Source organism: Dunckerocampus dactyliophorus, chromosome 5 (genome assembly GCF_027744805.1).
Source record: "Dunckerocampus dactyliophorus isolate RoL2022-P2 chromosome 5, RoL_Ddac_1.1, whole genome shotgun sequence".
Lineage (NCBI taxonomy): Eukaryota > Metazoa > Chordata > Actinopteri > Syngnathiformes > Syngnathidae > Dunckerocampus > Dunckerocampus dactyliophorus.
Window position 1 is genome coordinate 25,750,386 of NC_072823.1, and position 24,167 is coordinate 25,774,552.

The window sequence follows — 24,167 nt, forward strand, 5'->3', positions numbered from 1 at the left end:
GCTTGTTATTAATTCTGTCCATCCTCATCACTCCCAATGAAAATCTAAGCACCCACCTCGACCTCCTGTCCTGTTGGTCAGCGCTGTTGTCTCCAGACCATACATCAGGGCTGGTCTCACTACCGTCCTGTAAATCTTTCCCTTCACTTTTGCTGCTGATACTCTTTTGTTACTCCGGACACACTCTCCTCACACTCTTCTCCACCCTGCCTGCTTTCACCCTGAACGGTTGACACTAAGTACTTACTGTAAACTCCTCCATCCTCCTCACCTTTACGCCTTGCATCCTCACAGTTCTACCTGATACCCTTACACATTTATTCCCTCTTGCTATGACTGATCCTCATTCCTCTCCTCTACAGCTCATTCCTCCACCTCTGCGGGTTTCCTTCCACATGCTCTCTGCTCTCACTGCAGATCACATTTGTCCGTTTTCTGCATCCATCAGTTCAAAGTATTCTTACCATCTTGCCATCACACTCTCCTCACTTGTGAGCACATTCCCATCTCTGTCCTTCATCACCCTAACCTGCTGCACATCCTTCCCATTACAATTTCTCTGCCTTGCCAATCTGTGCGCATCCTTTTCTCCTTACTGTCTAGTCTCTCAAACAACCCATCTAAAGGCTCTCTTTTAGCCTTTACCGCCGCAATCATAAACGTATCTTTGTACTCCTGACTACTTTCGTCATCCCTCTTGCTATCCCAATTCTTCTTTGCCAGCCTTTTTGGAGCTACACATTCTAGAAGTTTTTTGTTTCACCACCAAGTCTCCTTATCATTTTGCATCTGTCTGGATGACACACCTAGCACCTTCCTGTCTGTTTCCCTAATCGCTTTTGCTGTGTTTGTCCAATCATCTGGCAGATCCTCACTACCACAAAGAGCCTGTCTCAACTTCTCTCTAAAGTCCTCACAGCAGCTGTCATTCCTCACCTTTCACCATTCACTATTATGTCCTGGTTATTTTCCTGTATTACAGAAGAAGAGTCATCCTACTTACTATCACTCTATGCTGTACGGCGATGCTCTCCTCACAGCTCACTAAATAATGACATGTTTACCGGAGCCATTTCTAGTCATTTTGCGAAATGTACCACCATCTGTTCTTCTATGTTCCTGTCCTTAACATTATACCTTCCCATCGCCTCCTCATCTCCTCAATTTCCTTCACCAGCATGGCCATTGAAGTCTGCACCAACTACCACTTTCTCACCTCTGGGAACACTCTTCATCAACTCATTCCACCAGCTCCAGAAATTATTTCTCTTCCAACTCACAACCAACTTGGGGGGCATACACAATAACAATATTTAGCATTACTCCCCCAATTTCTGTATGACACTTTCCTGACCTCCACAACACTTTTTACATACTCTTCCTTCAGGCTCACACCTACCCAATTTTTCTTCCCACCTACTCCATACTAAAACAGCTCCTCCACTGTCCCTAGCCTTGCTGTCTTTCCATCTGGTCTCTTGGACACACAGTATATCAATTTGTCTTCTCTCCATTATGTCGTCTATCTCCCTACCCTCTCCTTTCATTGTGCCAACATTTAGAGCAGGGGTCACCAATGTTTTCCTTGTGAGAACTACTTTTAGAAAAAGGAAAATGGCCAAGAGCTACTCATTTTTGTAACATTTCTTTTCAGAGCTTCTTTTAAACCCAAACAAAGCAAATATGCTTGTTTTACCAGAACATGAACAAAATGCTGGTGTCCACAATTCACATTTTGTATTTCAGAATGCATTTCTTTCTACTGTTCTGTTCTTTCTACAGAATGAAAAGCAGGCTTGCGGGCACCTCATATGGTCGTGGGCGGCTACCTGGTGCCCGCGGGCACCACGTTGGTGACCCCTGGTTTAGAGTCACTACTTTCACTGCTACGTTCCTGCCGTTCCTCATCTTTCCGTCTTTCCGCACACATCTTCCCCATCTCTGTCATAGTTTCTGCCAGGACCCTGTAGGTTAACAATGCCAGTGGCGGTCGTTGTTAACCCAGCCAAGCGACCGAATGCCAAATGCCCTTCTTGACACAACCCTCACCATTTATCCGGGCTTGGGGCCGGCGCTGCAGAGTACACTGCTATGTGACTTCTTCATGGCTGGTTTGCAATTGGAAGCATAGAATTATCCAAAATGTAGAATTTAAGATTTAGGTCAGACGAATGAGTACATCTTAATACTTTTGTCCAAATTGTCCACAATAGATGTTTTTACCAGTCTTGGCACAATTAAACCACAGATGAACCCTCTATTCCAACAACCCTGTTCCCATTTCATTTTTGTGGCTCATTTTGTGTCTTGTACTTTCTTAGACACGACGACCTGAAGGAGATGCTGGACAGCAACAAAGACTCGCTGAAGCTGGAGGCAATGAAACGCATCGTGGCCGTGAGTAGTCATCCTCTCCGTGTTAGAGGAGCCCCAAAAGCTGTACTGCATCTAAAATCCTGAAACTTCACTGTTAGAGGCTTACATAAAGTCAGGATAAACTGTGACAGGAAGGACACTGTCAGCTGTGAAATATTCATAATGCTTCAACTCCTTGCTCAGTCAGTATCCCCGCAGGAGCGCGAGTAGAAAAGATATGAAAGTCCAAATCCTGTCTGCCGTGATGTCACCTTGTGAAATCCTGAGTGTGCTTTTGTGCTTCTTTTCGTCTCCACAGATGATTGCTCGAGGTAAAAACGCATCAGACCTTTTCCCCGCTGTGGTGAAAAATGTGGCTTGTAAAAATATTGAGGTATGCATAATTCTTCCCCTGTCTCCGTGTAATGTATGCACGAGCTTATCACAGTTTTACAGCCTCATGTGGTTTGGATTTATCTTACTTGAATGAAATAGCAATTTCCTTCCACCGCGCTTTATCTCCTCACTTCAGTTTTGTTAGGTGAAAATAATCTTTTTTCTTCCTCTATGCTACATCCAGGTGAAGAAGCTGGTCTATGTTTACTTGGTGCGTTACGCTGAGGAGCAGCAAGACCTTGCGCTGCTCTCCATCTCCACCTTTCAGCGAGGCTTGAAGGTAAAGCACAAAAGCTTTAGGCCACCGTTAGGTTGTCAACCAATGTTAAGAAGAAATGTACAAATTGACTCATTGTTTTGCGCTTCTGCAGGATCCCAACCAGCTGATCAGAGCCAGCGCCTTGCGAGTCCTCTCCAGCATCCGAGTCACCATCATCGTTCCCATAATGATGCTGGCCATCAAAGAGGCCGCGTCCGATATGTCCCCGTATGTCAGGAAGACTGCTGCCCACGCCATCCCCAAACTCTACAGGTACCTTTCTAGGCGGGCAATAACTACAAAGTTCAAAGAATAAGCTAGAATACTAACATTGGAGAATGGAACTTTGGGGGAAAAAACCCTCTAAAAGCAATGTTACTATGACTTGAAATAAATCTGCTATTGATTCTTGTGTGTCATTAGTCTGGATCCAGAACAAAAAGACCAGCTGATTGAAGTCATTGAGAAACTCCTCGCTGACAAAACCACTGTGAGTTTTTCGCTCATTTGCTTTCCCCTTGATTCATCATAAAAAAACAAAAACAACCAGATAGTTAAACGTTATGTGCCTCATTAACCCAACATGTAACCATCTGTAAGAAGGACTAGCCTGAAACCAACCCCCAGTTTTGAGTGCTTACCTACGCACCTAACATTTACTGTCACAGCTGGTGGCGGGCAGCGTGGTCATGGCCTTTGAGGAGGTGTGCCCCGAGCGGATCGATCTGATTCACAAGAATTACAGGAAGCTGTGTAACCTCCTGATCGATGTGGAGGAGTGGGGTCAGGTGGTCATCATCAACATGCTGACCCGCTACGCTAGAACCCAGTTTCTCAACCCAAACGTCAATGTAAGTTTGATGTCAGTTTATATTCTGTAGTCAGTTGACCTTTCAAACTTCCAATTACTGTATATAATAAATTTTTATGTAGGAGTCCCTGCTGGAGGAGGGCGGGGGCAGTGACAAAACCTTCTACGGCTCTGATGACGACGAGGATGAAGACGAGCAGGAGAAGGAGAAGAAGGCCGAGGCCGCCGCCATTGCCAAGAGGAAGCCGTACGTGATGGATCCAGACCACAGGCTGCTGCTGAGGAACACCAAGCCGCTTTTGCAGAGCCGCAATGCAGCTGTAAGAGCCCCCCAGCGCGGCTAAAAACTCAAGCATCATTCTGTTGTGAACATCTTTACAACATCTCCTCTTACATTACTCAACATGCTCACCAGAGGCTTGACTTTGCCCCATGTTAACAAACTGCTGGAGTGTCCTCAAGTATCACCAGAATGAACCTCTCACTCTGAGATGAGGACACTTTCTCAAAGGAAATGACTAAAAGCCCTCACTGCTCTCCTTCCATAATGAGCCCTTATGATGTTGTGAACCATATTTGTGGGTGTTTAAAATGAGCGAAATGAGTTAGTAGGTCTCTGTGATTACTCCCAACCAATTAAGTTGAATTGATGAGTTTTTGTTTGTCTCCTTTTCTGTGCTGTAGGTGGTGATGGCTGTGGCTCAGCTCTACTTCCATCTTGCCCCTAAAGCAGAGGTCGGGGTGATCGCCAAGGCTCTGGTGCGTCTTCTCCGGAGTCACAGGTGGGCTTAACGCTTCTAATGAATTGCCATTTGATGCATCATTGTCTTCACCTTTAAAGTATGTTGCTTTTGTTCTAGTGAAGTCCAGTATGTGGTTCTTCAGAATGTGGCCACTATGACCATCAAGAGAAGGGTGAGAGGCGCTTAATGTGTGTGTGCGTCATTGTGTGTTCGTGTTACATAAAATCTCTCCTCCTGTTGTTTGTCCCAGGGGATGTTTGAACCATACCTGAAGAGTTTCTACATACGCTCCACAGACCCCACCCAGATTAAAATCCTCAAGGTAGGTAGTTTCAGTATGACACTCAAAAACTGTAAGATGAATCAGGGAGGCAGGAATCCCATATCGGGAACCTCAAAGGATCAAGAAACATCTGAATAAAACAGGAAAAGGTAGCTGAAAAGGTGAAATGACAGGGAAGGACGAGTAAACACTTGGAGACACAGACCTGCCAACATGTATGCATTTTTTGTACACATCTCTCCTGCATTTTTTTGCATTTTGCTGTTTTCAGTTTTCAGTTCGGTTTCTGAAACCTGGATAATGCTCCTGTGTCAAGGTTCCTCGCCCAGCAAACCATTTGGTGTGATGTGCACCTCCAAAAAAATCGAACCTAGCGCTGCGGCGACCCAGACCGTAGAAACTGTTGTTGGTCGGCTTGATCATTTCCTGTGTGATTTAAAATAAAATGACTGTCAATAAAAATGACTGTTGTAATGCATCGATTAGTTCCCAGTATCGTTCTGTTTAAAATTACCATCGTTCACTCGTGACAAAGGAAGCTAACAAGCTAAATAGTTGAGAAGAGTTGCTCACAGCATTGATGACGTGACGAAGAGCTATAAAACTAGGAGTACTCATAAAATATCTTCAAGGTTGGCAGGTCTACACATGCCGCCTGTAAGTCAGGATCTTTTTCTGTCTTTTGCAGCTGGAGGTTCTCACCAATCTGGCCAACGAGACCAACATCTCCACCATTCTCAGAGAGTTTCAGGTACATTTTTGTCCACATTTGACATCAACAAGGCGCCGTGTGCCGAGTGAGTTCTCTCTCTTGGGCAGACGTACATCAAAAGCATGGATAAAGACTTTGTCGCCGCCACCATCCAAGCCATCGGCCGCTGTGCCACCAACATAGGGGAGGTGAGGGACACGTGCCTGAACGGCCTGGTGCAGCTGCTGTCCAACAGAGATGGTGAGTACGTTAAAGCCTGAGATGCACATACCTGCCGGTTCTCACTGTCCTTTCTTTGAGTGGCATATCAACATGCGTCTCTGTCCTGTTCCACAGAGTTAGTGGTAGCCGAGTCTGTGGTGGTCATCAAGAAGCTGCTGCAGATGCAGCCCGAGAAGCACAGTGACATCATCAAGCACATGGCCAAGCTGACGGACAACATCCAGGTGAGTGTACAGTAGTTCACCAACTCCTGTCTTGTTCTAACTGTCATGGATCACAATGATAAAGTTGTAATCTTAGGTGCCAATGGCGCGAGCCAGCATTCTGTGGCTGATTGGAGAATACTGTGAGCATGTACCCAAGATTGCCCCAGACGTCCTGAGAAAGATGGCAAAGTCCTTCACCAACGAGGAGGACATTGTCAAGCTGCAGATACTCAACCTGGCCGCCAAGCTCTATCTCACCAACTCCAAACAGGTACAGTGGAACCTGGTTATGTCCACACTCGTCTATGTTGACCAGCTCATCAAGTCCTGTTCCACCGTGTTCTTCTTATTACTAAATAGTGCCCACTTAAGTCGACGTCAACATATGAAAATGTGACAGCCAAAGGGGTCATTTCTAGGGGTGTAACTGTCTTTATGGTAGACTATTCGATACACATCTAGATACATGGGTGAAGATACAATTAAAAAGCAAGACATACAATGAAATGTTAGATAAGATGTCTTATAGGCCTAGTACTAAAAAAATATAACACAACTGAAGCAAACCTTCAAATAAACTAAATCTCACCTCATTCCTTCCTCCCACAGACCAAACTGCTGACGCAGTACGTCCTCAACCTCGCCAAATATGACCAGAACTATGACATTCGTGATCGGGCGCGCTTCATTCGCCAGCTCATTGTGCCCACCGAGAAGAGCGGCGCTCTCAGCAAGTATGCCAAGAAACTGTTCCTCGCCCTCAAGCCTGCGCCCATCCTTGAGTCTCCATTTAAAGGTATAGAGGCTAGCTAAGATGACAAACTGTATGTTTGTCGCTCGTCCGATTCTAAGCGCTGTCTCTCTCCAGATCGAGACCACTTCCAGTTGGGTTCATTGTCCCACCTGCTGAACGCCAAAGCCGGGGGCTACCAGGAGTTGCCTGATTGGCCTGAAGCCGCCCCAGACCCCTCCGTGCGCAACGTGGAGGTGAAGGAGTCTGTGCGTGCAGTGGCAACAGTAACATACAGAGTCATACTGAAGGTCGGAGGGGAGCGAGTGTGGCTCCTGCTCCAGATGGGTCAAAGAGCAGGCCTTTACATTCACCATCACCCATTCACTCACCGCTCATGTGTACCCTCTTTACTTTGCTTCCATCTGCTGCTACATGGAGGAGGAGGCCTCACAAAGCAGATGTTTGCTAGTTTCTTTGGAGTGACAACCAGGCAAAGAAAGTCCTCTCTGCTGCAATTACCTGTACTTCTGTGTGCAGCAGCTCACTCGCCCCCTCCCGCCGCCACCTGCTGTCTTGTCACCCATATTTGAGCCAATAGCACATTAGAGAGGACATGGGGCAGGACACTGTCTTTAAACTATGCTGAAGATGACGCATGGGGTGTTTTCTAGAAACAGTGGAACCTGCAGAGTCCAACACAACCGGCTTCATGACACTGGTTGACCTCTTTGTTTGACTTTTGAGGCATATTTTTCAAGAAAACTAGATTCCATTGTACTTTTGAATTAGTATAATTATATTCTTTGTAGACAACTGTTATTTTCAAATGGAGACAGATGACTAGACTCCTGACTGTCCATCACCATCCCTCCATGTGCCATTGGTTCCTCATAATTGATGATGTTTTTTTTTACTCAAATCAAAAATTGAGCAGAACCTCTTATGTCAAAATCAAGACTTACAGAAAACGCTTGATTTTGAATTTAAGGAGCGAGGTCAATCTTTGATTTATGTAGTCGTATTTCTTTGAACCATGCAGTTTATTAACCTGTACTGTACTTGTGATGCAGACCTCAAGACAAGGTTGTTGTTGGGAAACCATTTTATTGAACATATCAAACAAATCTGGCAAGTGGGATACATCAAAAGCCAGGACCCACTCTGACAGGCTCTCTTAACTCCCCTACACAGACAGAGGAAGTCATATCTACCGGCGAGGGGCGAATTGGATTGCTGGGAGACTGGCGAGAGGTGCTCTCCCTTACGTTTGGGAGTGCGGTGGTTGTTTGCCCTGTCTTTCCTTTCAGTCTTTCACTGATAGTTATGTTGCATATGACAGAACACCACCAAGAAACAGCAGCAGTACAGACTTAAGGAAATGCCCATCAAAATATAACAGGAAGTAAAAAGTCCAGATTTATCATTATGGTGTGTTTTTGACTTCCTGTTTGACTATATCTCACAACCGAGGTTATGTGACATTACACATAGAGAAGGTCCAAGACCATGCTCCTCACACATCCAAGTAATTAAAGAACCTCACATGAACAAGCACTTTGGCGACTGAGGCCAGGTAACATGAGACAGATTGTAGCCAGCAGGATTAGAGAGTCGTGGAGTCAACAAACCACCTCCAATATTTTCCTCCTCTGCATCAAATTGATTTTTGCATGAAATTTGCATTTGTGAACCCGTCACAAATGTGGTGTGAATGGAGTGATGTGATGCGTTTGCATGTGAAGTTCCAACCACGTCGGTAAAGATTGCCATGTTGACTTTTAGAAATATCCACTTTTCCACCATGCTTTTGTTGTGAAATGGAGGGAAATAATCATTTGCAAGTCTTGTCTCTGTATCTGAACTGTTGTCACGATTTTCCCCCCTTCTAGACCCAGAAACCTTCCTTTGCTTGTCTCGTTACGTCTCCTGATGTTTTTCTTTTTTGTTTTCTTCTCTTGAATCTTCCCCTCCATCTCACCTCCATCCCCATCTTTCTTTTCTTCCCCCACGTTCGCCAGGTATTTACGCTGCTTGAACGAGTCACAACATTGACCAGCGTGAGTCAGTTAGCGCCACAGCCAACCATTTTAGCAGCAAACCCACCCCGGTGCTTCTTAAGCCTCCCCACCCTCCTGTCCTGCTCCCCCTTCGCCTGATATAGTCGCTGTTCTGTGCTTAGCTGAGCTGAACGCCACCTCCAACACAGCGCCCTTTCGCCTCCCTCCCTTCTTCTCCTCAGTTTCTGCCATTAAAGAAGTGATTCTTTTGGAGAAGGCCCTCTGAGGGAGATGCTTTAATGTGTTTTGTCTGCTCTCATTAGCTGATTGTAGTGTGGCCACACAAAGAGAGTCTCTTTTCAGCAAAGACATCACTTCTCTTAATGGAATGAAAAAAACCCATTTCTGCAACTGGCCATGAAGCCATCACCTGGTGCTTGCATCCATCTTGACCGACATTTGTTATCAGGGCCGTCTTTGTTGCCCGACTAGACTACGCTGCAGCAGGCGGGACAGCTGGCTTCATCTGTCTGCCCTCCATGGCCGTGCTGCTGCTGTTGTCAGCCCGCGTCGCTGCTCCTGTCTCGGGGCTTTGTTGCCCTGACCTGACCCTCACCTTTCGGCTCCCCAGGTGCCCGAGTGGACCAAGTGCAGCAGCCGTGAGAAGAGGAAGGAGAAGAAAGTGGAGAAGCCGTTCTACTCGGACTCCGAGGGCGAGTCCGGGCCGACGGAGTCTGCAGACAGTGGTGAGTTTGAGGGATGGTTTGCTCATGTGGGAGGGAGCTGTTTGAAAAAAGCAAGACATCAAATAGCGATCAGTTGAGATTGAACAAGCGAAAAAAAACAAGTATTTGTGCATCATGTGACAGTTTCCGCAATCAGCAGCATGCACTATGCCAAGAAAGAGGCAGTAGACGGTGTAGAAACACTATTGGCGCGCACGCGCTACACCATTTCAACCAGACTTAGGCGACATTCCCCAAGCGTGCAGTCGCTTCTCACTTTAGCCACCTCAAAATCACGCCTAAGTGCGATCCTAAGTGTTTAGACTCTTCTGATTGGTCCTCTGTTTCCCGTCCAGAGTCGTACTCCTCCAGCGGCTCTGAAAGTGGCAGCGGGAGCGGAGAAAGCGGCTCAGGATCAGAGAGCGAGGAGAGTGAAGAAGCTTCCGAGTCAGAGGAAGAAGAAGACGACGACGAAGAGAAGAAGAAGAAGAAGAAAGAATTCAAGAAGCCGGTGCAAGAAAGTGAAAGGTAAACGCTTTTGTTTCTCCAATGTTTCATCATCACCCACCCAAATTCTGATGACATGAACATGAACATTACGAGCAGTGAGGAGGAAGAGAGGACGTGCGTGAGGAAGAGTAAACAACGCAAAAGCGATTCCGAGTCAGAATCGGACGAAGACGACGAAAGCGATTCTGAAAGCAGCCAATCGGAATCTGAAGACTCCGACTCTGAGGCGGAGGCCAGAAAGAAGAAAAAGGTATTGACTCAGCTTTAGTGCTTGACATGCGCTTCTGTGCACTGTTGGGTGGATACTTTGTGCTGGACTGTGACGGTGTAACAAATCTTTGCTTTTCTTGCAGACGGGCGAATCAAAAGCTCCTCCCAAGCCCATCAAAAAAGACAGCAAGAAAGAAATGTCGCTGCTCGACCTTGACGATTGTAAGCTTTTCCTTTTTTTTTGTTTTAAATCCCTGGTTGATCCATCCCAGCTGTTTATTGAATGTACTCTACTGGTCGCCATGACAGCAACAAGTCACGGAATAAGTGTGACTTGTGCACACATAACACGTCTGTCTCTTCTCAGTTGAACCTGCGCCTTCGCCTCAAGTGACACCCGTCAGCTCGTTTCTGTCCAACAGCCTGGTGACCGACCTGGAGGGCTTGTCGTTGTCCGACAGCGTTCTCTCGCCCACGGTAAGAAGCTGCTTGAGCTTAACGCTATGTGGAAGTGTATATATGAAGGTATTCAATGTGTTGTCAAGCAGATTTAGTAGGAAATTGCAAAGACAGTACATCTTGTCAAGGGACAATACAAATGAAATGTGTATATTCTTGAGGAGTCGGTGTGCCGCTTGTATGGATTTACTACCGACTGAAAAGAGTCAGCACACTGCTGTTATTGTCTAAATAGCTGGCAACACAAGAGAGACAACTGTGTCTTGCAGTCAAGCATGTTGGTGGTAGTGTCATGGTCTGGGCTGCACGAGTGCTGCCGCCACCGAGGAGCTGTGGTTCATTTGAAGGCGAATTCCATGTTCAGTCACATTGTGAAGCACAGGATGATCCCCTCAATAAGAAGCTGGGCCGCATGGCAGCTTTCAATGGGACAAGACTATGTAAAGTAAACTTGGATGTACTGTAGAGTAGTCAGTGTACAGCTTGTGTAGCAGTATAGCTTTACTATCCACTGAAGAGTCAACACAAAAGCTGGAAACACAAGTGAGGAGCAAGATAATTGTGTCTTGCAATCAAGCATGATGGTGGTTGAGTCACGGTCTGGGGTTGCATGAGTGCTGCCGCCACTCAGGACCTGAGGTTCATTGAGGATGAATTCCAACATGCTCTGTGACATCGTGAACACGATAACGAGCCCAAACACAGCTCCAAGATGACAATAAATCAGCACTGCTATATTAGTTCTATAACAGTTTCTGTTGTATGAGACAAGGTAATGAATCATCTTGGAACGTGAGGGGTGTACTCACCTTTGTTAGGTGCTGTATTATTATTCATGGAAGCAAGTAGTTGATGTTCCCTCAGGCCGGCTCCTCCTCTTGCAGGCCATCTCACCCTGCAGCGCCCAGAAGAGCTACGAGCTGCTGCACCGCATCACAGGGGAGGGGCTGTCGGTGGAATACTGCTTCAGCCGACAGCCCTTCGGTGCCGACGCCAACATGGTGGCTGTGCAGATGCAGTTCACCAACAGCGCCACCGCCGACGCCAAGAACCTGCACATTGAGGACGTGAAGCTGCAGTCCGGGATGAGGGTCAAAGAGTTCCCAGAGATCGGTGAGTGAAGACAAACCGCTGGGCTTTTTTCTATGCTTTTTTCACATCCTTCCCGTACCTGCCCACAGACCTGCTGCCTGCGGGGGAGTCGGCAACGGCTGTGATGGGCATCGACTTCTGCGACTCTACACAAGCAGCAAACTTCCAGCTGTGGTAGGAGAGTGTTAGAATTCAAATTCCTGGTACTCTCAGCAGTTGAATTTTGCACCTGGCTTCCTCTACGAGGAAATACAGTAATCCCTCCCAACTTCTTCTTCCAATTTTGTCACTTTATAACGGTTTTTCAAAAATATATTAATAAATCATGCTGTTTCGTAGTTGAATATGACCTATTATTCGTCCAAAAACATCAATATTTAAGCAGATTTTACATACGTTTGGCCCAAATTAAGCATTTCTAAGCATAAAAATGGCTAGATGAAGTACAATACAAATACAGGTATAAGGCATTCAGAAGACACATTGAAAGATGATGTAATGACATGTAGTATTCTACACTGGCCACTAGGTGTCAGTAATGTTACATTGATGAGGCAATAGGCACTGCAGGGAGTACTGTACAGAACAGGAAGTAAAAATGAAACAGCAAGCAACTCCCCCAATGCTATATGTGAGTCAATATTATGTCTATATTTATGTCTTTATGTCCTATTTTCTCTTATTATGTTTATTATTGGGTAATAAGAATGTAAGGGGATTACAGGGGTGTTATTTCATGTCTTGAGGGCTCTCATAATGTTAAAAACAATATTTAAAAGGCCGTAAACAGGTTTTGTATGCTGTAATTATGAAAATATTCCATTCTTAAATAAGGAATAGCCGAAATTCACTTATTGGGCCTGGAAGCAATTAACCCCGATAAAGTTAAAGGTGCCCTATTATGCAAGAGTGACTTTTTAATGATGTTCAAACAGTAATAAATATGAGAAATAAACCAAATAATAACCCCTGGCTGTTTACTTTTGCAGCACTCACACCAGGAAGTTCTTTGTGTCCATCCAGCCGCCCGTTGGAGAGCTGATGAAACCGGTTTTTATGACCGAGAACGAGTTTAAAAAGGAGCAAGGTGAGTGTGCTGACAATGATGATGGATCATAGGAGTAATGGAAAAGTGTGTTAGTGCTATTCACAGCGCTCCAGCATGTTGCATCCTGACTAACAAAAGCGTGTGAGTGACTTTACAAACGTGTGTCCCCTCTGCACTGTCCCCTGTAGAGACGCTTTTACAGCGTCTAGGTAAGTGGACTACCATGTCTTCTGCTTGATCTCCCCCCTCACACACACCTCTACCGACAAGAGCCTCACACTATTAACCCCCCACCGCCACCCTTCCTGTCTTCAACCCACATCAGCACAAGTTGCTATGAAGTGCAAATATCAATTCTTTCATGATCACCATAAGCCGCTGAGATACCGACACCATCGAGAAAGTTAAAAAAGGAGATTTGAAGGCACATCCCATACGCCATCATCCTTTTCACAGTGGTGAACTTCTTTTTACACTTGTATGACCGTTAAGAATGTTGAGACGTAAAACACTGCCTGTGCTTAAGCGTTTTTGATGGCCACAGTTTGACCCTGGGGCAGGATATTTTTATTGACATTGTTTACAGTGAGGAAAATTGTCTTAATCCCCAAAAACAGCAAGCATTACCTACTGTATGGCAGGCCTTAGAGGTTCAGCTGAATGTGGCATTCAATGACACACAGGTCCTTTCAAATTAGCATCTTGCAACTTTTTCTGATGTGTAGTCACTCACACATGCTCCACCGGGCGGGGCACCCCTTACCTGACAAGCACCTGCTGCATCCAGCACCGCAGAAGAAGACCATGACGGCAGACACTTCTTGTGCGCTCACCCACCTTTACCGATCCTGCGTTTGTCTGATTGCCTCTCATGAAGCGCTTGTTGATGGCCCGCTACTCCTCTTCCTCTTCCAGGTCAGCTGATGGGCATGAACGAGATCACAGAGAAGCTCACTCCGGACGGAAAGTGCCGGAACGAGCACACCATCGTCCAGAGAGTGACGGCCGCCGCCAACCTCAGCAGAGTGCCCTGTGGATCAGACAAAGAGTGCAGGTAAAAACACACAGTACAACCTCCGACGTGGGACATCATCTGTTCCCTAGTTGACTTCCAAGATTCACCTCATTTTAAAGCCTTTCTCCTCTTAGGAATTTATTATTGTCTGTTCCAAGGTCAAGCTGTGGCCGTCATAAAAGCGTTTTTAACCGTACTGAGTAAACACCATAAAGTTGTACAGTAGTTGGTGTTTTGTAAAGTGTGTGTGACAAATTTGAAGTCAGTGGGGTTTTCTAACAGTGCTGTCATGTGGTGTATGAAAAAATGCATTTATTTTGTTGAACAAACAGCACTAAAGTTTCTATTAATATCCTGAAAACTGCCACTCGTGGCCTTTAAATGTCATAAATGAGTCCCAATTTATAGAACATTGGGCTCTCAAAAAATCAGCTTGTGATTACCGTAATATCCATCCATCCATTCTGTACCGCTTGTCCTTACTAGGGTCACGGGTATGCTGGAGCCTATTATTATGAATATTTACTCATCAAAAGTTAGTTATTAATGTTAGTAGAATTTTTCAGAACTTTTTGAACAAACTCTACTAAATTTCCTCTCAGTACTTTGAAGGCCGACACGTAGTGGCCTTAAAATTTCACAAATTAGCCCCAATTGATACAACATTTGGCAAAAAATAAACTTCATTTGATATTTACTTATCAAAAGTTAATTAATATTTGTACAGTTGTTCACTGTTAACTCTATGTCTTTATTTAAAAAAAAAACTCTACTACATTTCAATTGAATTTAAATACAATTTTAGTCACAAATTATACATTTCGCTTGAAAATCAATTTGACTTTATATTTATTCATTTTTTCAATAAACTACAAATGTCATGATTAGCAATACTGACACCAAGTGGCCTTTTATCGGTATTGTTATCAAATTCGCAATCCGGCTAGCTAATGAAAGATCTTTCCAGTAATAACACATTGAGTATCATGCGGCCATTTTTATCATTCATGCCGTATTTGTATCAATAAAGTTCATTTTTAACACCTGTCTCCTTCCTTCACTCTGCTGCTTTGGTCTTCACTTCTTTGGTGCTTTGACTTCAGTCCTCCTCTTCCTCCTCCTCCACTTCCTCCACCACCTGTGCACAGGTTCGCTGGCAGGACGGTGAGCAGCGGCAGCCTGGTGTTGGTCACTGTGGCGACCAAGGAGGAGGGCGGCGCCCAGCTGACTGTCAACTGCGAGAAGATGGTGATCGGCACCATGCTGGTCAAGGACATCCTGCTGGCGCTAACGCAGTGACGCGCCGTAGCAAACCCACACTGACCCCAACCCCTCTTTTCCACACTCCATCCCCCTGCAAGGACATTTCTGGAATGGTTGAAAGCGTTTTTTTTTTTTTTTTTTAGCGTTTTTTGACAATCGGACAGAAAGTCTCATCTTTGTTCAAACTGACTCCGACTTTGTCGCCCCTCTGGCGGCAGCCTTCAGAATGACATCTCTTTTAGTGTAAGTACCTTATTTAAGTTATTTATTGTTACGTTCTAGATGTTTTGAAAAGGTAGCTAATAGAATGTAGCATGACAATTCCATCCCAAACATTAAATGTCGGTGCGACAGTGGTACTGAATGGGTGTGGTGTGTACCTATGGAATATAACCAGCTATGTAATCCTTTTTTAAACACTTATCACATCCGGGAATGGATACATTTTTTGTCTAAAGTTGGGCCTTAAGATATAAGAAATGTAAGAAGATATCACAGCGGTTATACATTTGGTTTTAAAAAATACTTACATTTGTAGTTATAGAAAGCTGGCTATTATGTTTTGTAGTTTAAAAAAAATTGTCATTTTCTTTTTACAATTTCCATTCAATTCCATATTAGTACAGTATCTCTTGCAATGCTGACACGATGTAATACATTTCCTGTCTTTTCAGACACTTCTCATGGCAACGGGTCTATTTATTTTCTTACTGTTGTTAATGTAAGAGGTTTTTACCAAAGCAGATAAAAATGAAAAAAACAAAAACAAATCTGTGGCTCAACTCTATTGTCATTTTTTTCTGCATATATTATAAGTTTGTTTTCAGTGGTGACCAAGGGAAAACCTCAAATGTTTACAAGTAATGATGTTCTCACTTTATTTTTTGTCCCAAGACAACTGTGTGCTGCTTGTTGAGTATTGGAAGTTTTATTTATAATAAACACAAATAAAGCCATATAAAATCATATTTAAAATATTACTGAAAAGAGCAGTTTATTAAAAATATATTGCCAATGAATCTTTAGCACAAATAGAGCAGACAAAAACGATGGAAACGAATCTACTGTAAAACAATGAAAATGCGCCCTCTTGTGACTGTGAGTGGTATACACATGACGTCAACACTTCCTCCCGTAAAGAACGGGATAGCCAATCAGGAAACGAGCTGCCTGCAGAAAGCGGAAGTACCGCAAATAAACAATAGCGACCGACAAGCTCTAAAAAGAGTGAGACGGACTTCATAAATGGAAGTCTTGTTTTATGTTTGTCAAAGACACGATGGTTTATGTAATGTGTCCAACAATTCTGAACACGATAGAATCCGCCAACGCCATGGAGTTAGCAAAGAAGCTAACAATTAGCGGAGCGCTTTTTTTTTTTTTTTTTAAACTTTTGCAGCTTTGCCTCTCACAGGTCAATCCTGGTACTACGTCAGGACTGTCAAATTAATATAAGGTCTTGATTGTATGAAATGTTGCAAATAAAATGATAATTCATAATAATCGGAATACAAAACATTAATAAACATCAGCAGCTGCTGTTGAGTTTGCGTCTGGAGACAAAAGGCACTGGTTGGTGGTTTGTCCCTTTTGAGGGTTTATGAGAGGGGTTAAAGGTCAGGTGAGCGCCGTCTGCTTGCTCTGCGGCAGGAAGAACGCCACCAGCCCGCCACACAACAGCATCGCCGACACCAGCAGAATGGGCACGGCGCACTCGCTGTCCACCATCTTGCCGAAGACCACGTTGGCTGTGATGGCCGCCACACGGCCCACCCCCGTGAAGACGCCCAGCGCCGACGACCTGCGTGGGGGGCACAAAACCATATTGTGGGAAAATCAATAGGTTTCTTGAATAGACAGACACCCTGCCTGGTGTGAATACACAGCACTTACTCTTAACAAAAAAACATTACAAAAAAATTGTTTTTTTTTATTTTACCGTAGTTGCGTAGGGTAGAGCTCGGTCCCCAGCACGTCCAGAGCGTTCCAGGCGATGACGGACACGCCGCTGAACAAGCAGGACAGAACCAGACTTTGGACTTTGGTCTGGACTATGTAGATGAAGAAGACGCTGAGACTGGACACCAGCAGGCTGCCAGCTGCAGAGACACACATCACCACCACGACAACGTTACAAACAACCTAATAATGATAATGATGATGATGATACCGGGTGGTCTTCCTCACAGAGCAGCAGCTTCCCTCCAATGCTGTCCATCACCATGATTGTGAAGATGTTGCCTGGAAGGTTGGATGCCGCGATGAAGAAGCCCTCCTCGTACACTGTAGGGACATAAAAGCACACACAAGTGAGCATTGTATGGAGACAACATCTTCCATAGGCATGAGGAAACACTAATATAAGTAATAACACATGAATGCTAATAATAACTTCAGCAGCAGCAAAAATTTGTATTAGGATACAGACGTGGCAGCTAGCAAGCTACTTTTATAAGACAAGAATATAGTAAAAAATTACTTTATAATTTACATACAGTACAAGCCAAAAGTTTGGACACACACAATACCTCATGAAGCTCATTGAAAGAACACCACGGGTTTGCAGCACTATCAAAAAAATAAAATAAAAGATAATACATGTCTAAAATATAAGACATATTTAGAGTTATTTCAGACTTTTTTGTTAAGCACATAATTCCACATGTGTTCATTCATAGCTTTGGGAATCTACAAAGTAAGCAGTCATGAAAATAAAGAAAATGCATTGAATGGGAAGGTGCGTCTTTTGGCCTGTATTGTATTTAAAAAGAAAATCTACTTAAGGTTTCATCTTTAAACACATAATTGCGTTTTTTGTTCAAAATGTATGGCCTGCAATTAGTTTATTCGCTATCGGCACATTCTAAAATAACATTAAAACTAAAATATCTTTTTTTTTTTAAACAAAAATGGGAAAAAAAAGCAAAATGGCACAATGTTACAAGAAAAATTAAAAATGTTGATACGAATAGGACTTAACATGCTTTGTCACCTATATCACAAGTACGTTCTTTTATATATATATATATATATATATATATATATATATATATATATATATATATATATATATATATATATATATATATATATATATATATATAAAAACCTCATTTCTAGCTTAGTTTTTTCATTTTACAACATTTCCAGCATGCACGTTTTTCTTTTTTTGTTATTGGCCTACAGCACATTCTAAAATTTAAACTAAACTAAAAACCTGCAGCAAAAATGGAAATAAAAAGAGCAAAAAGGCGCAATGTAACGAGATAAAGTGAACATGTTGATACAAATAAGTAAATAAATTAATAGGTGTGTCACCTATATAACACAAAGGTGACAAAGTTTTGTCATTAAATATTGATCACCTCGTTTTTTTTCTACAAAATGAAAAATATCAAAATCGCCCCCACATCCTGTGATTTTTCAGTATGCCACCTTGGCTTGAATAAGTTTGAATAACCTGGTCAAGCAAGCGTGTGCTTCCATGTGCTTTGTCTAAATGCGCAGGAAGGACGTGGATGTTGCTCACCGACGGTCTTGACAGGATAGCAGCTTTGGTTCTTGTGCTCAGACGGGGCGGACATGTTGGCACACGGCGATCCGCCGGCCTCCAGCCTGGCAAAGAGCTCCGGGAACCACATCCACAGCCCGTAGAAGCTACGAACACACACTTCAACTCTCCTCTCCATTCCAGCACGCGGCAGCTTCATGAAGGCCTTCTTACCCGAAGGAGATGCAGTAGAAGATGACGAGCAGGGCCAAGCTTCTGGACTTGAGCGTCCCTTCAAACATCTGCTTGAGCGGCATCAGACCCTGTGACAACACGAGATCACATGACACACATGATCTTTTAGCGCAGGGGAGGAATGACATGAAAAGATCTTTGCGCTGCTTCTCACTCACCTTTTTCACAACACTGACGACTCGGCCTCCGCGTGAAAGTCCAGTCTGGGTCTTGTACGCTCTTTGCGGGACACTCACGTGCAAACTAACATCCTTCACAACAACAGCAATACTAAAGTGTCTCAGGCGCCCACAGCGCATCACCTCCACTTACTTCCAGTTTGTCACAGAACACCAAGAAACCTTCTTACCGGGTAAGATGCTCCTTTGCCCCGAGTGTTCAGCTCAAACATCAGGTGAAAGACACGGATCGCCTCACTCTCCTGGCCAGCCTGCCAAGACACACACAAAACCCATAGACATTTGAAGCCATTGTTCATCTTTCAGCAGACAATGTGCTGCGGCCGAAAAAAACAAACCAAACCACACCAAACAAAACAAAACAAAAAATGCTCTGACGTTCATACAGTACTGTATGTATTTCTGCTCAAACATACACTCATGTCACACTGACTTGCTTTGATTATCTGCCCGAGGCTAGAGGCAGTCCTCCACATGCTTATCACCTGATTCAGATAGCTTTGGGTGTCTAGACATGCGAGTCTGCCCTTCATCATCTCTGTCACACACAGGAGGAGATCAGGCATATGTGGCATTTCCTTATATTAACATTTTAGCATGAATCGTCACACATTTTCTCTGGAAGCCGTATTTTTCGGATTGTATTGATTTGTCTCCTTGCATGCAAGTTTTATTCAACTGCACCTCACATTATTCCCACACAACTCGTCTCCTCTTTTATCTGTTTTGGAGCCAGGAGCGGATTTTCCCTTGACACAATCCAGTGCAGGTCAATATATGTTACCCAGTCCCAACAGAACATTGTAGCATTGTGTTATAGGTGCAATATCTAACAATACACAGTAATTCATTCATTCATTCATTTTGTTTTTACAATATGCCCAGGGCCAATTAAAACAAAAAACAAACAAAAAAAACAGCAGACGGACAAAACTTGAAGTACATATACTTTCACGTATACTTTTTTGTTTTTTCCACCACATTAATAACTTATTTCAAGAATATAGAAATAGAATACATTGTGATAAATACAAAAGGCACATTTGGTACATTTAGAAAATAATAATACATGAAAAAGACTGTTTTAATGGACTGTTATCATTTCTGGCTCCAAGCATTTAAATGTTAATGAGCCTGTTTTTAAAAAGGATATTTCAAACACATTCTGGTTTGTTATTCATTTGACTATGTTGACCTTCAACAACTCATGCAGTGGTTTTATGCTACTGTTGCAGTATATTCAACAGCGTGGCAAACAGCTCAGTTAAAAGGATTGTGTGAAAAGGATTTTCTGGTCGAATGTACCCGTAGTTAATCCAGTCAATCGTTAGCTGGATCGATAAATAAATAGGCCTGATTTGACTTTTAAACAACCTCAAACAGCATCTTGGTGGACAAAATGTGCCACAGCCACATTTTGCAGATGATAAATACCTCCATGAGGAACTTGGGGCTTTCAGGCATGAGCAGCCTGAAGATGAGCGCTGATGTGAGGCTCGGGACGGAGCACAACACCACGAACACCCGCCAGCTCTGGAAGTCCAGTCGGCCCACGGAAAAATGTGTCCAGGTGCTGGGGATTACCAACCAAGCCAGGCCTGTGCGCAAAGAAACGCTGATGTTCAAACGTTACTTGATTTCAAAAAGCAGGGTGCTTTGCAGTCACCTGCAGCCAGAATGTTCCCCGCCATCCAGAAGGTGGCCAGCGCGCTGATCATGGCACCTCGTCTCAGTCGGGGCATGAACTCGGAGAAGTAGGAGAAGATGACAGGGATGGACCCGCCCACTCTGATGAAGGGGAGCAAAACCACTTTTATTACAAAAAAAAGATCTGGAACAAGTGGCGATGGCGCTGTTTTCTCTCGTTTTAATTTGTATTTTATAAGCAAAACAGAGCAGGGATTCAACTGTGGAATGAATGTGTCTCATAATCCTCCTTAAAGTGCAAACAAATGTCCTCACCCCACGCCGCTGATGAACCTAAGCAGCAGAAAGAGCCAGAACCAGGGCGCCGCACTCGCCAGAGCTCCGAACAGGCCATTCACACCCAGGGACACCACCAGGACACTACGGCGCCCCTTCTGGTCGGCCAAGTAGCCCCACATGTAGCCGCCCACCATCATGCCTGTCAAATAAGGTCACGTTTTGTTTGCTTGAATGCACTTAATTGAGGCGAGTGGGGACTCGCAACTGACCGAGGAAAATGCTGGCAGTGAGCAGGCCCATGTCGGAGGTGCTGAGCTGGAGGTCGCAGCGTGCGGTGGGCAGCAGGAAGGACACGCAGACTATCTCTACGGCATCGCTGGCGTTGGCCCAGCCGCACGCCAACAGCAGCAGCCACTGGAACAAACCAAAGCCTGGAAAAGAAACATTATTATTATTATTATTATTATTATGACTACATCGTTTTACGTGTGGGATTTTCAATGACCTGCTGCATCGACCGCCTCCTCATATGTTATTCTTGTGCGTGCGGCCTCAGCTGCATTGCACGTCACGTTTGACGCACTCCTCTCAAATAAAGTTTCCCCTAAAAAATAAAAATAAAAAAATGCATAAAAATAAAATTATGGAAATTACAATAATAAAAAAAACAACTTCATCAAGAAAATTTACAAATAAATAAAAACAAATTAAGTTAATCATGTTTTAAAAATTGTTTTTTTAAATAAATCGACCACTCCTCTGGGTTTTTGTTTGGCATCGCAACATCCCAGATACTGCTATCGACACTAAACAGTTACTGATAAGAAAGCTTCTGCAGCCTTCAGTCTTTCTGGATCATTCAATAGTTATGAACTGGTAAATACCTCTAATGACCTGACACTAATTAGTAGGGGTGTCACGAGGCGCGATTTTAACGTTACTAAGAAAAGTACAATGAAAAAATATATGACAATCTATTGCAATCTACTAATCTAATTTCTGCAACAGTGTTCCCTCGTTTATTGCGGGGGATAGCTTCCCAAAATGGGCCGCAATAAGTGAAATCCGCAAAGTAGCCAACCATATTTGTTTATAATGATTATATATGTTTTAAGGCTGTAAAAGCCCTCACTTTATACACTTCTCAGACAGGCATTAACATTTCTCTCTTGTTTAAATACTCACAAAGTTCAAATTAAATTTAAATTTTAATGGTGAACCTACTAGGTTGGGCACAAAAAATTATTAAGTGACTCACGTGCATTTCACTCCTATGACCAGGCCTCTTAGTCTTGGCGAAGGTTAGCTTCTTCTCTTTCTTCTATTGTTTACAGTATTGGTGGTTAGCAAACAGCTCACACAGTTAGCTAGTTTGGTAGCCATAACCACAACAAGAGGCAGCGGTCTACAGTCGATCAGGCCGCAAAAGACGATGGGCGGTGCAAACAAGAGAGAGAGAAGAGAGAGACGCCGCTGCCTGTGCTAAAGCATAGAGCTACAACACTCAACTTCCCACAATGCAATTTTTCTTAAAGGGCCAGGCTCGGCCTGCAACAGCTTTCGTATGCTGTAAAAAAAAAAAATAAAAATCTGCGAAACAGCAACTCTGCCAAAGGTCAACCGCAATGGAGAGAGGGAACACTGTACGTTACACTTTTCTGCACTGTGTGTATGAGAAAACAGATTGTATGACTGACAAAAGATCTCACTCCCTTCATGCCGTTGTTCTATGGAACAAAGTGCCAGGTGCTGCACAGAGTGAATCATCTTAAAACAGACATGCATGCACATGGCAATATATTAGTTTATTTTCATTTATTGTGTAATTAATTCATGTTCTTAATTAATTCATGTTAATTCTGCCGGTTATTTGATGATGTAGCATTTGTTTTATTTGTAAATTGCAAGCATACTAAATTAATGTTAAAAAAAGTAAAAAGTATAGTAAATTAGTGAAGACAGCTCCAGTCAACATCATCGAGATAACTTGTTGTTTTGCTGACAGTGCGTTGTGTCAAATAAACACCAGTACACTGACTCGTTTAGACTCCAAACGTCAAGTTTGTAATGTTTCGGGACTCTAGAACAGCCTTAAAATAAAAAGACAAAACAACTAAAATCCATATTAGGTCATGTTTATTTACATAAATTATGTTTGGATGGAAATAATGTAGAGTAAGAGATAATGAAAATAAAGTATGAAAGAGATCAAATTTACCTTCATCCGAGTCTCGGTCGTTGGGAAATCGGTTTCCCCCCCCGAGAAGAGGCTCCTCATCCCCAGTCGATTTTGAACCACGCATCCCCCACAAAAACGCTCCACTCGTGCGGTCAGATAAGCTGCTCTTCCGTACTCCTTCCCGGCGTCATTCTCCCTGTTGAACCGCTGAACTGCGACTGGGCAAGCTAGCTAGATAGTATCTACGGTTGTCGAGCTAAAAGGCTACATGCTAGGTGACGTTACTCAAAGCCTAATGGGCTAGGTGGCTAACACGTTAGCATGGCTAAGCTAAGCTAACCAGGAAGTGAAAAGTGACAGCGGCGTTTTCTTGGCGTTGCGCCCCCTCCTCCTCTCATCTATAGCCGACTTCCCTGTCACTTTCGGAGCTCTTGCACCGTCCCGAGGCGAGTTCACTCACTTTCCTCAGCCGTGTTGTGTCCTCGCATGGGCAGCGGAGGAAACCTTAGCAACCGTAAAAGCAGAGGGACTCTGTCTGAAGCCACCCGCCAGCTTCTCAGCTCTATCAAGTTTTTAAAGCCAATTTGAAGATGGCGACCAGCTCGGAGCGCAGTCCTCCTCCGTTCCCCGACTCGGAGGACCAAGACGTGCTGGACTCTGGAGACGTCGGAGGCCGAGGCAGCGACGAAGACGACGGGGACGACCTCTTCATGAGTGTGGTAGGTCCCAACTTCTTATCGCCCGCTTCAGTGGTCGTCCTCCCTCGGCTAACCCTCACTGACAGCTAGCTATAGCATCCACTAGGCAACAGTCGCCTGATGTTACACTCAAGGTTTGCAAAAGTTTTCCCACACACCCCAATAGTTTAAAGTGAACCTAAAAAGTGCCGAATGTTAAATAGTAGTTTGTGCTTATGTTTACTTCCACTTTAGGGCTGCAGTGTGCTTCTTTTCGGTGCAAACTAACTGACGCTTAACTGCCTGCAAATGATCTTTGACACGCTTGCAAACAAACTGATTTGTCCTTAATACCAAGTAAACAAGCTGCGATTTAACTGGCAAACATGACAGCACGTTTGTTTGTTTTTTTATGGGGGTTA

General features: G+C 43.9%; 3 protein-coding genes across 11 annotated transcripts in view; 2 read left to right on the plus strand and 1 right to left on the minus strand.

Annotated features, from left to right (window-relative positions):
- LOC129181637 (AP-3 complex subunit beta-2) overlaps nucleotides 1-16,011 on the plus strand; it is a 20,747-nt gene extending 4,736 nt beyond the window's left edge. For 2 of the 9 annotated variants that reach the window (XM_054777092.1, XM_054777088.1), the window contains exons 2-28: nucleotides 2,322-2,397; nucleotides 2,675-2,749; nucleotides 2,936-3,031; nucleotides 3,123-3,283; nucleotides 3,434-3,500; nucleotides 3,679-3,861; nucleotides 3,944-4,141; nucleotides 4,506-4,603; nucleotides 4,682-4,736; nucleotides 4,815-4,886; nucleotides 5,536-5,598; nucleotides 5,667-5,799; nucleotides 5,896-6,005; nucleotides 6,082-6,258; nucleotides 6,597-6,783; nucleotides 6,856-6,986; nucleotides 8,739-8,777; nucleotides 9,349-9,463; nucleotides 9,799-9,970; nucleotides 10,049-10,202; nucleotides 10,306-10,384; nucleotides 10,530-10,639; nucleotides 11,506-11,734; nucleotides 11,803-11,887; nucleotides 12,703-12,800; nucleotides 13,677-13,815; nucleotides 14,925-16,011. In XM_054777092.1, coding sequence (XP_054633067.1) covers nucleotides 2,322-2,397; nucleotides 2,675-2,749; nucleotides 2,936-3,031; nucleotides 3,123-3,283; nucleotides 3,434-3,500; nucleotides 3,679-3,861; nucleotides 3,944-4,141; nucleotides 4,506-4,603; nucleotides 4,682-4,736; nucleotides 4,815-4,886; nucleotides 5,536-5,598; nucleotides 5,667-5,799; nucleotides 5,896-6,005; nucleotides 6,082-6,258; nucleotides 6,597-6,783; nucleotides 6,856-6,986; nucleotides 8,739-8,777; nucleotides 9,349-9,463; nucleotides 9,799-9,970; nucleotides 10,049-10,202; nucleotides 10,306-10,384; nucleotides 10,530-10,639; nucleotides 11,506-11,734; nucleotides 11,803-11,887; nucleotides 12,703-12,800; nucleotides 13,677-13,815; nucleotides 14,925-15,075 — 3,253 coding nt within the window. In that variant the 3' untranslated portion in view covers nucleotides 15,076-16,011. Of the gene's footprint in view, nucleotides 1-2,321; nucleotides 2,398-2,674; nucleotides 2,750-2,935; nucleotides 3,032-3,122; nucleotides 3,284-3,433; nucleotides 3,501-3,678; nucleotides 3,862-3,943; nucleotides 4,142-4,505; nucleotides 4,604-4,681; nucleotides 4,737-4,814; nucleotides 4,887-5,535; nucleotides 5,599-5,666; nucleotides 5,800-5,895; nucleotides 6,006-6,081; nucleotides 6,259-6,596; nucleotides 6,784-6,855; nucleotides 6,987-8,738; nucleotides 8,778-9,348; nucleotides 9,464-9,798; nucleotides 9,971-10,048; nucleotides 10,203-10,305; nucleotides 10,385-10,529; nucleotides 10,640-11,505; nucleotides 11,735-11,802; nucleotides 11,888-12,702; nucleotides 12,801-13,676; nucleotides 13,816-14,879 lie in introns of all 9 variants that reach the window. The other 7 variants (XM_054777090.1, XM_054777087.1, XM_054777091.1 and 4 more) reach the window with 5 other exon arrangements.
- sv2 (synaptic vesicle glycoprotein 2) lies at nucleotides 15,898-23,847 on the minus strand. The gene is made up of 13 exons (XM_054777100.1): nucleotides 23,108-23,847; nucleotides 21,395-21,493; nucleotides 21,159-21,320; nucleotides 20,926-21,088; nucleotides 20,630-20,751; nucleotides 20,398-20,561; nucleotides 19,134-19,214; nucleotides 18,943-19,035; nucleotides 18,764-18,852; nucleotides 18,569-18,696; nucleotides 17,227-17,322; nucleotides 16,979-17,138; nucleotides 15,898-16,840 (listed from the first exon to the last, which is right to left on the minus strand). Exons 1-13 carry the CDS (start codon nucleotides 23,190-23,192, stop codon nucleotides 16,657-16,659), a joined length of 1,626 nt encoding a protein of 541 aa, XP_054633075.1. The 5' UTR covers nucleotides 23,193-23,847; the 3' UTR covers nucleotides 15,898-16,656.
- The window catches only part of snx1a (sorting nexin 1a), a 9,158-nt gene continuing 8,130 nt past the window's right edge, over nucleotides 23,140-24,167 (plus strand). Inside the window, exon 1 of the mRNA XM_054777098.1 lies at nucleotides 23,140-23,787. Within this exon, the coding sequence (XP_054633073.1) occupies nucleotides 23,659-23,787 (129 nt within the window). The 5' untranslated portion in view covers nucleotides 23,140-23,658. The remainder of the gene's footprint in view (nucleotides 23,788-24,167) is intronic.

Bases quoted from the DNA above. Each gene is read 5' to 3' on its own strand.
- sv2 (XM_054777100.1), bottom strand. From the start codon at position 23,192: ATGCGTGGTTCAAAATCGACTGGGGATGAGGAGCCTCTTCTCGGGGGG. The intron at 18,697-18,763 runs GTAAGAAGGCCT...GTGTGTTCGTAG, and splicing joins TTCTACTGCATCTCCTTCGG to CTTCTACGGGCTGTGGATGT. The intron at 16,841-16,978 runs GTAAAATAAAAA...CCCCCCACGCAG, and splicing joins CTCTACCCTACGCAACTACG to GTCGTCGGCGCTGGGCGTCT.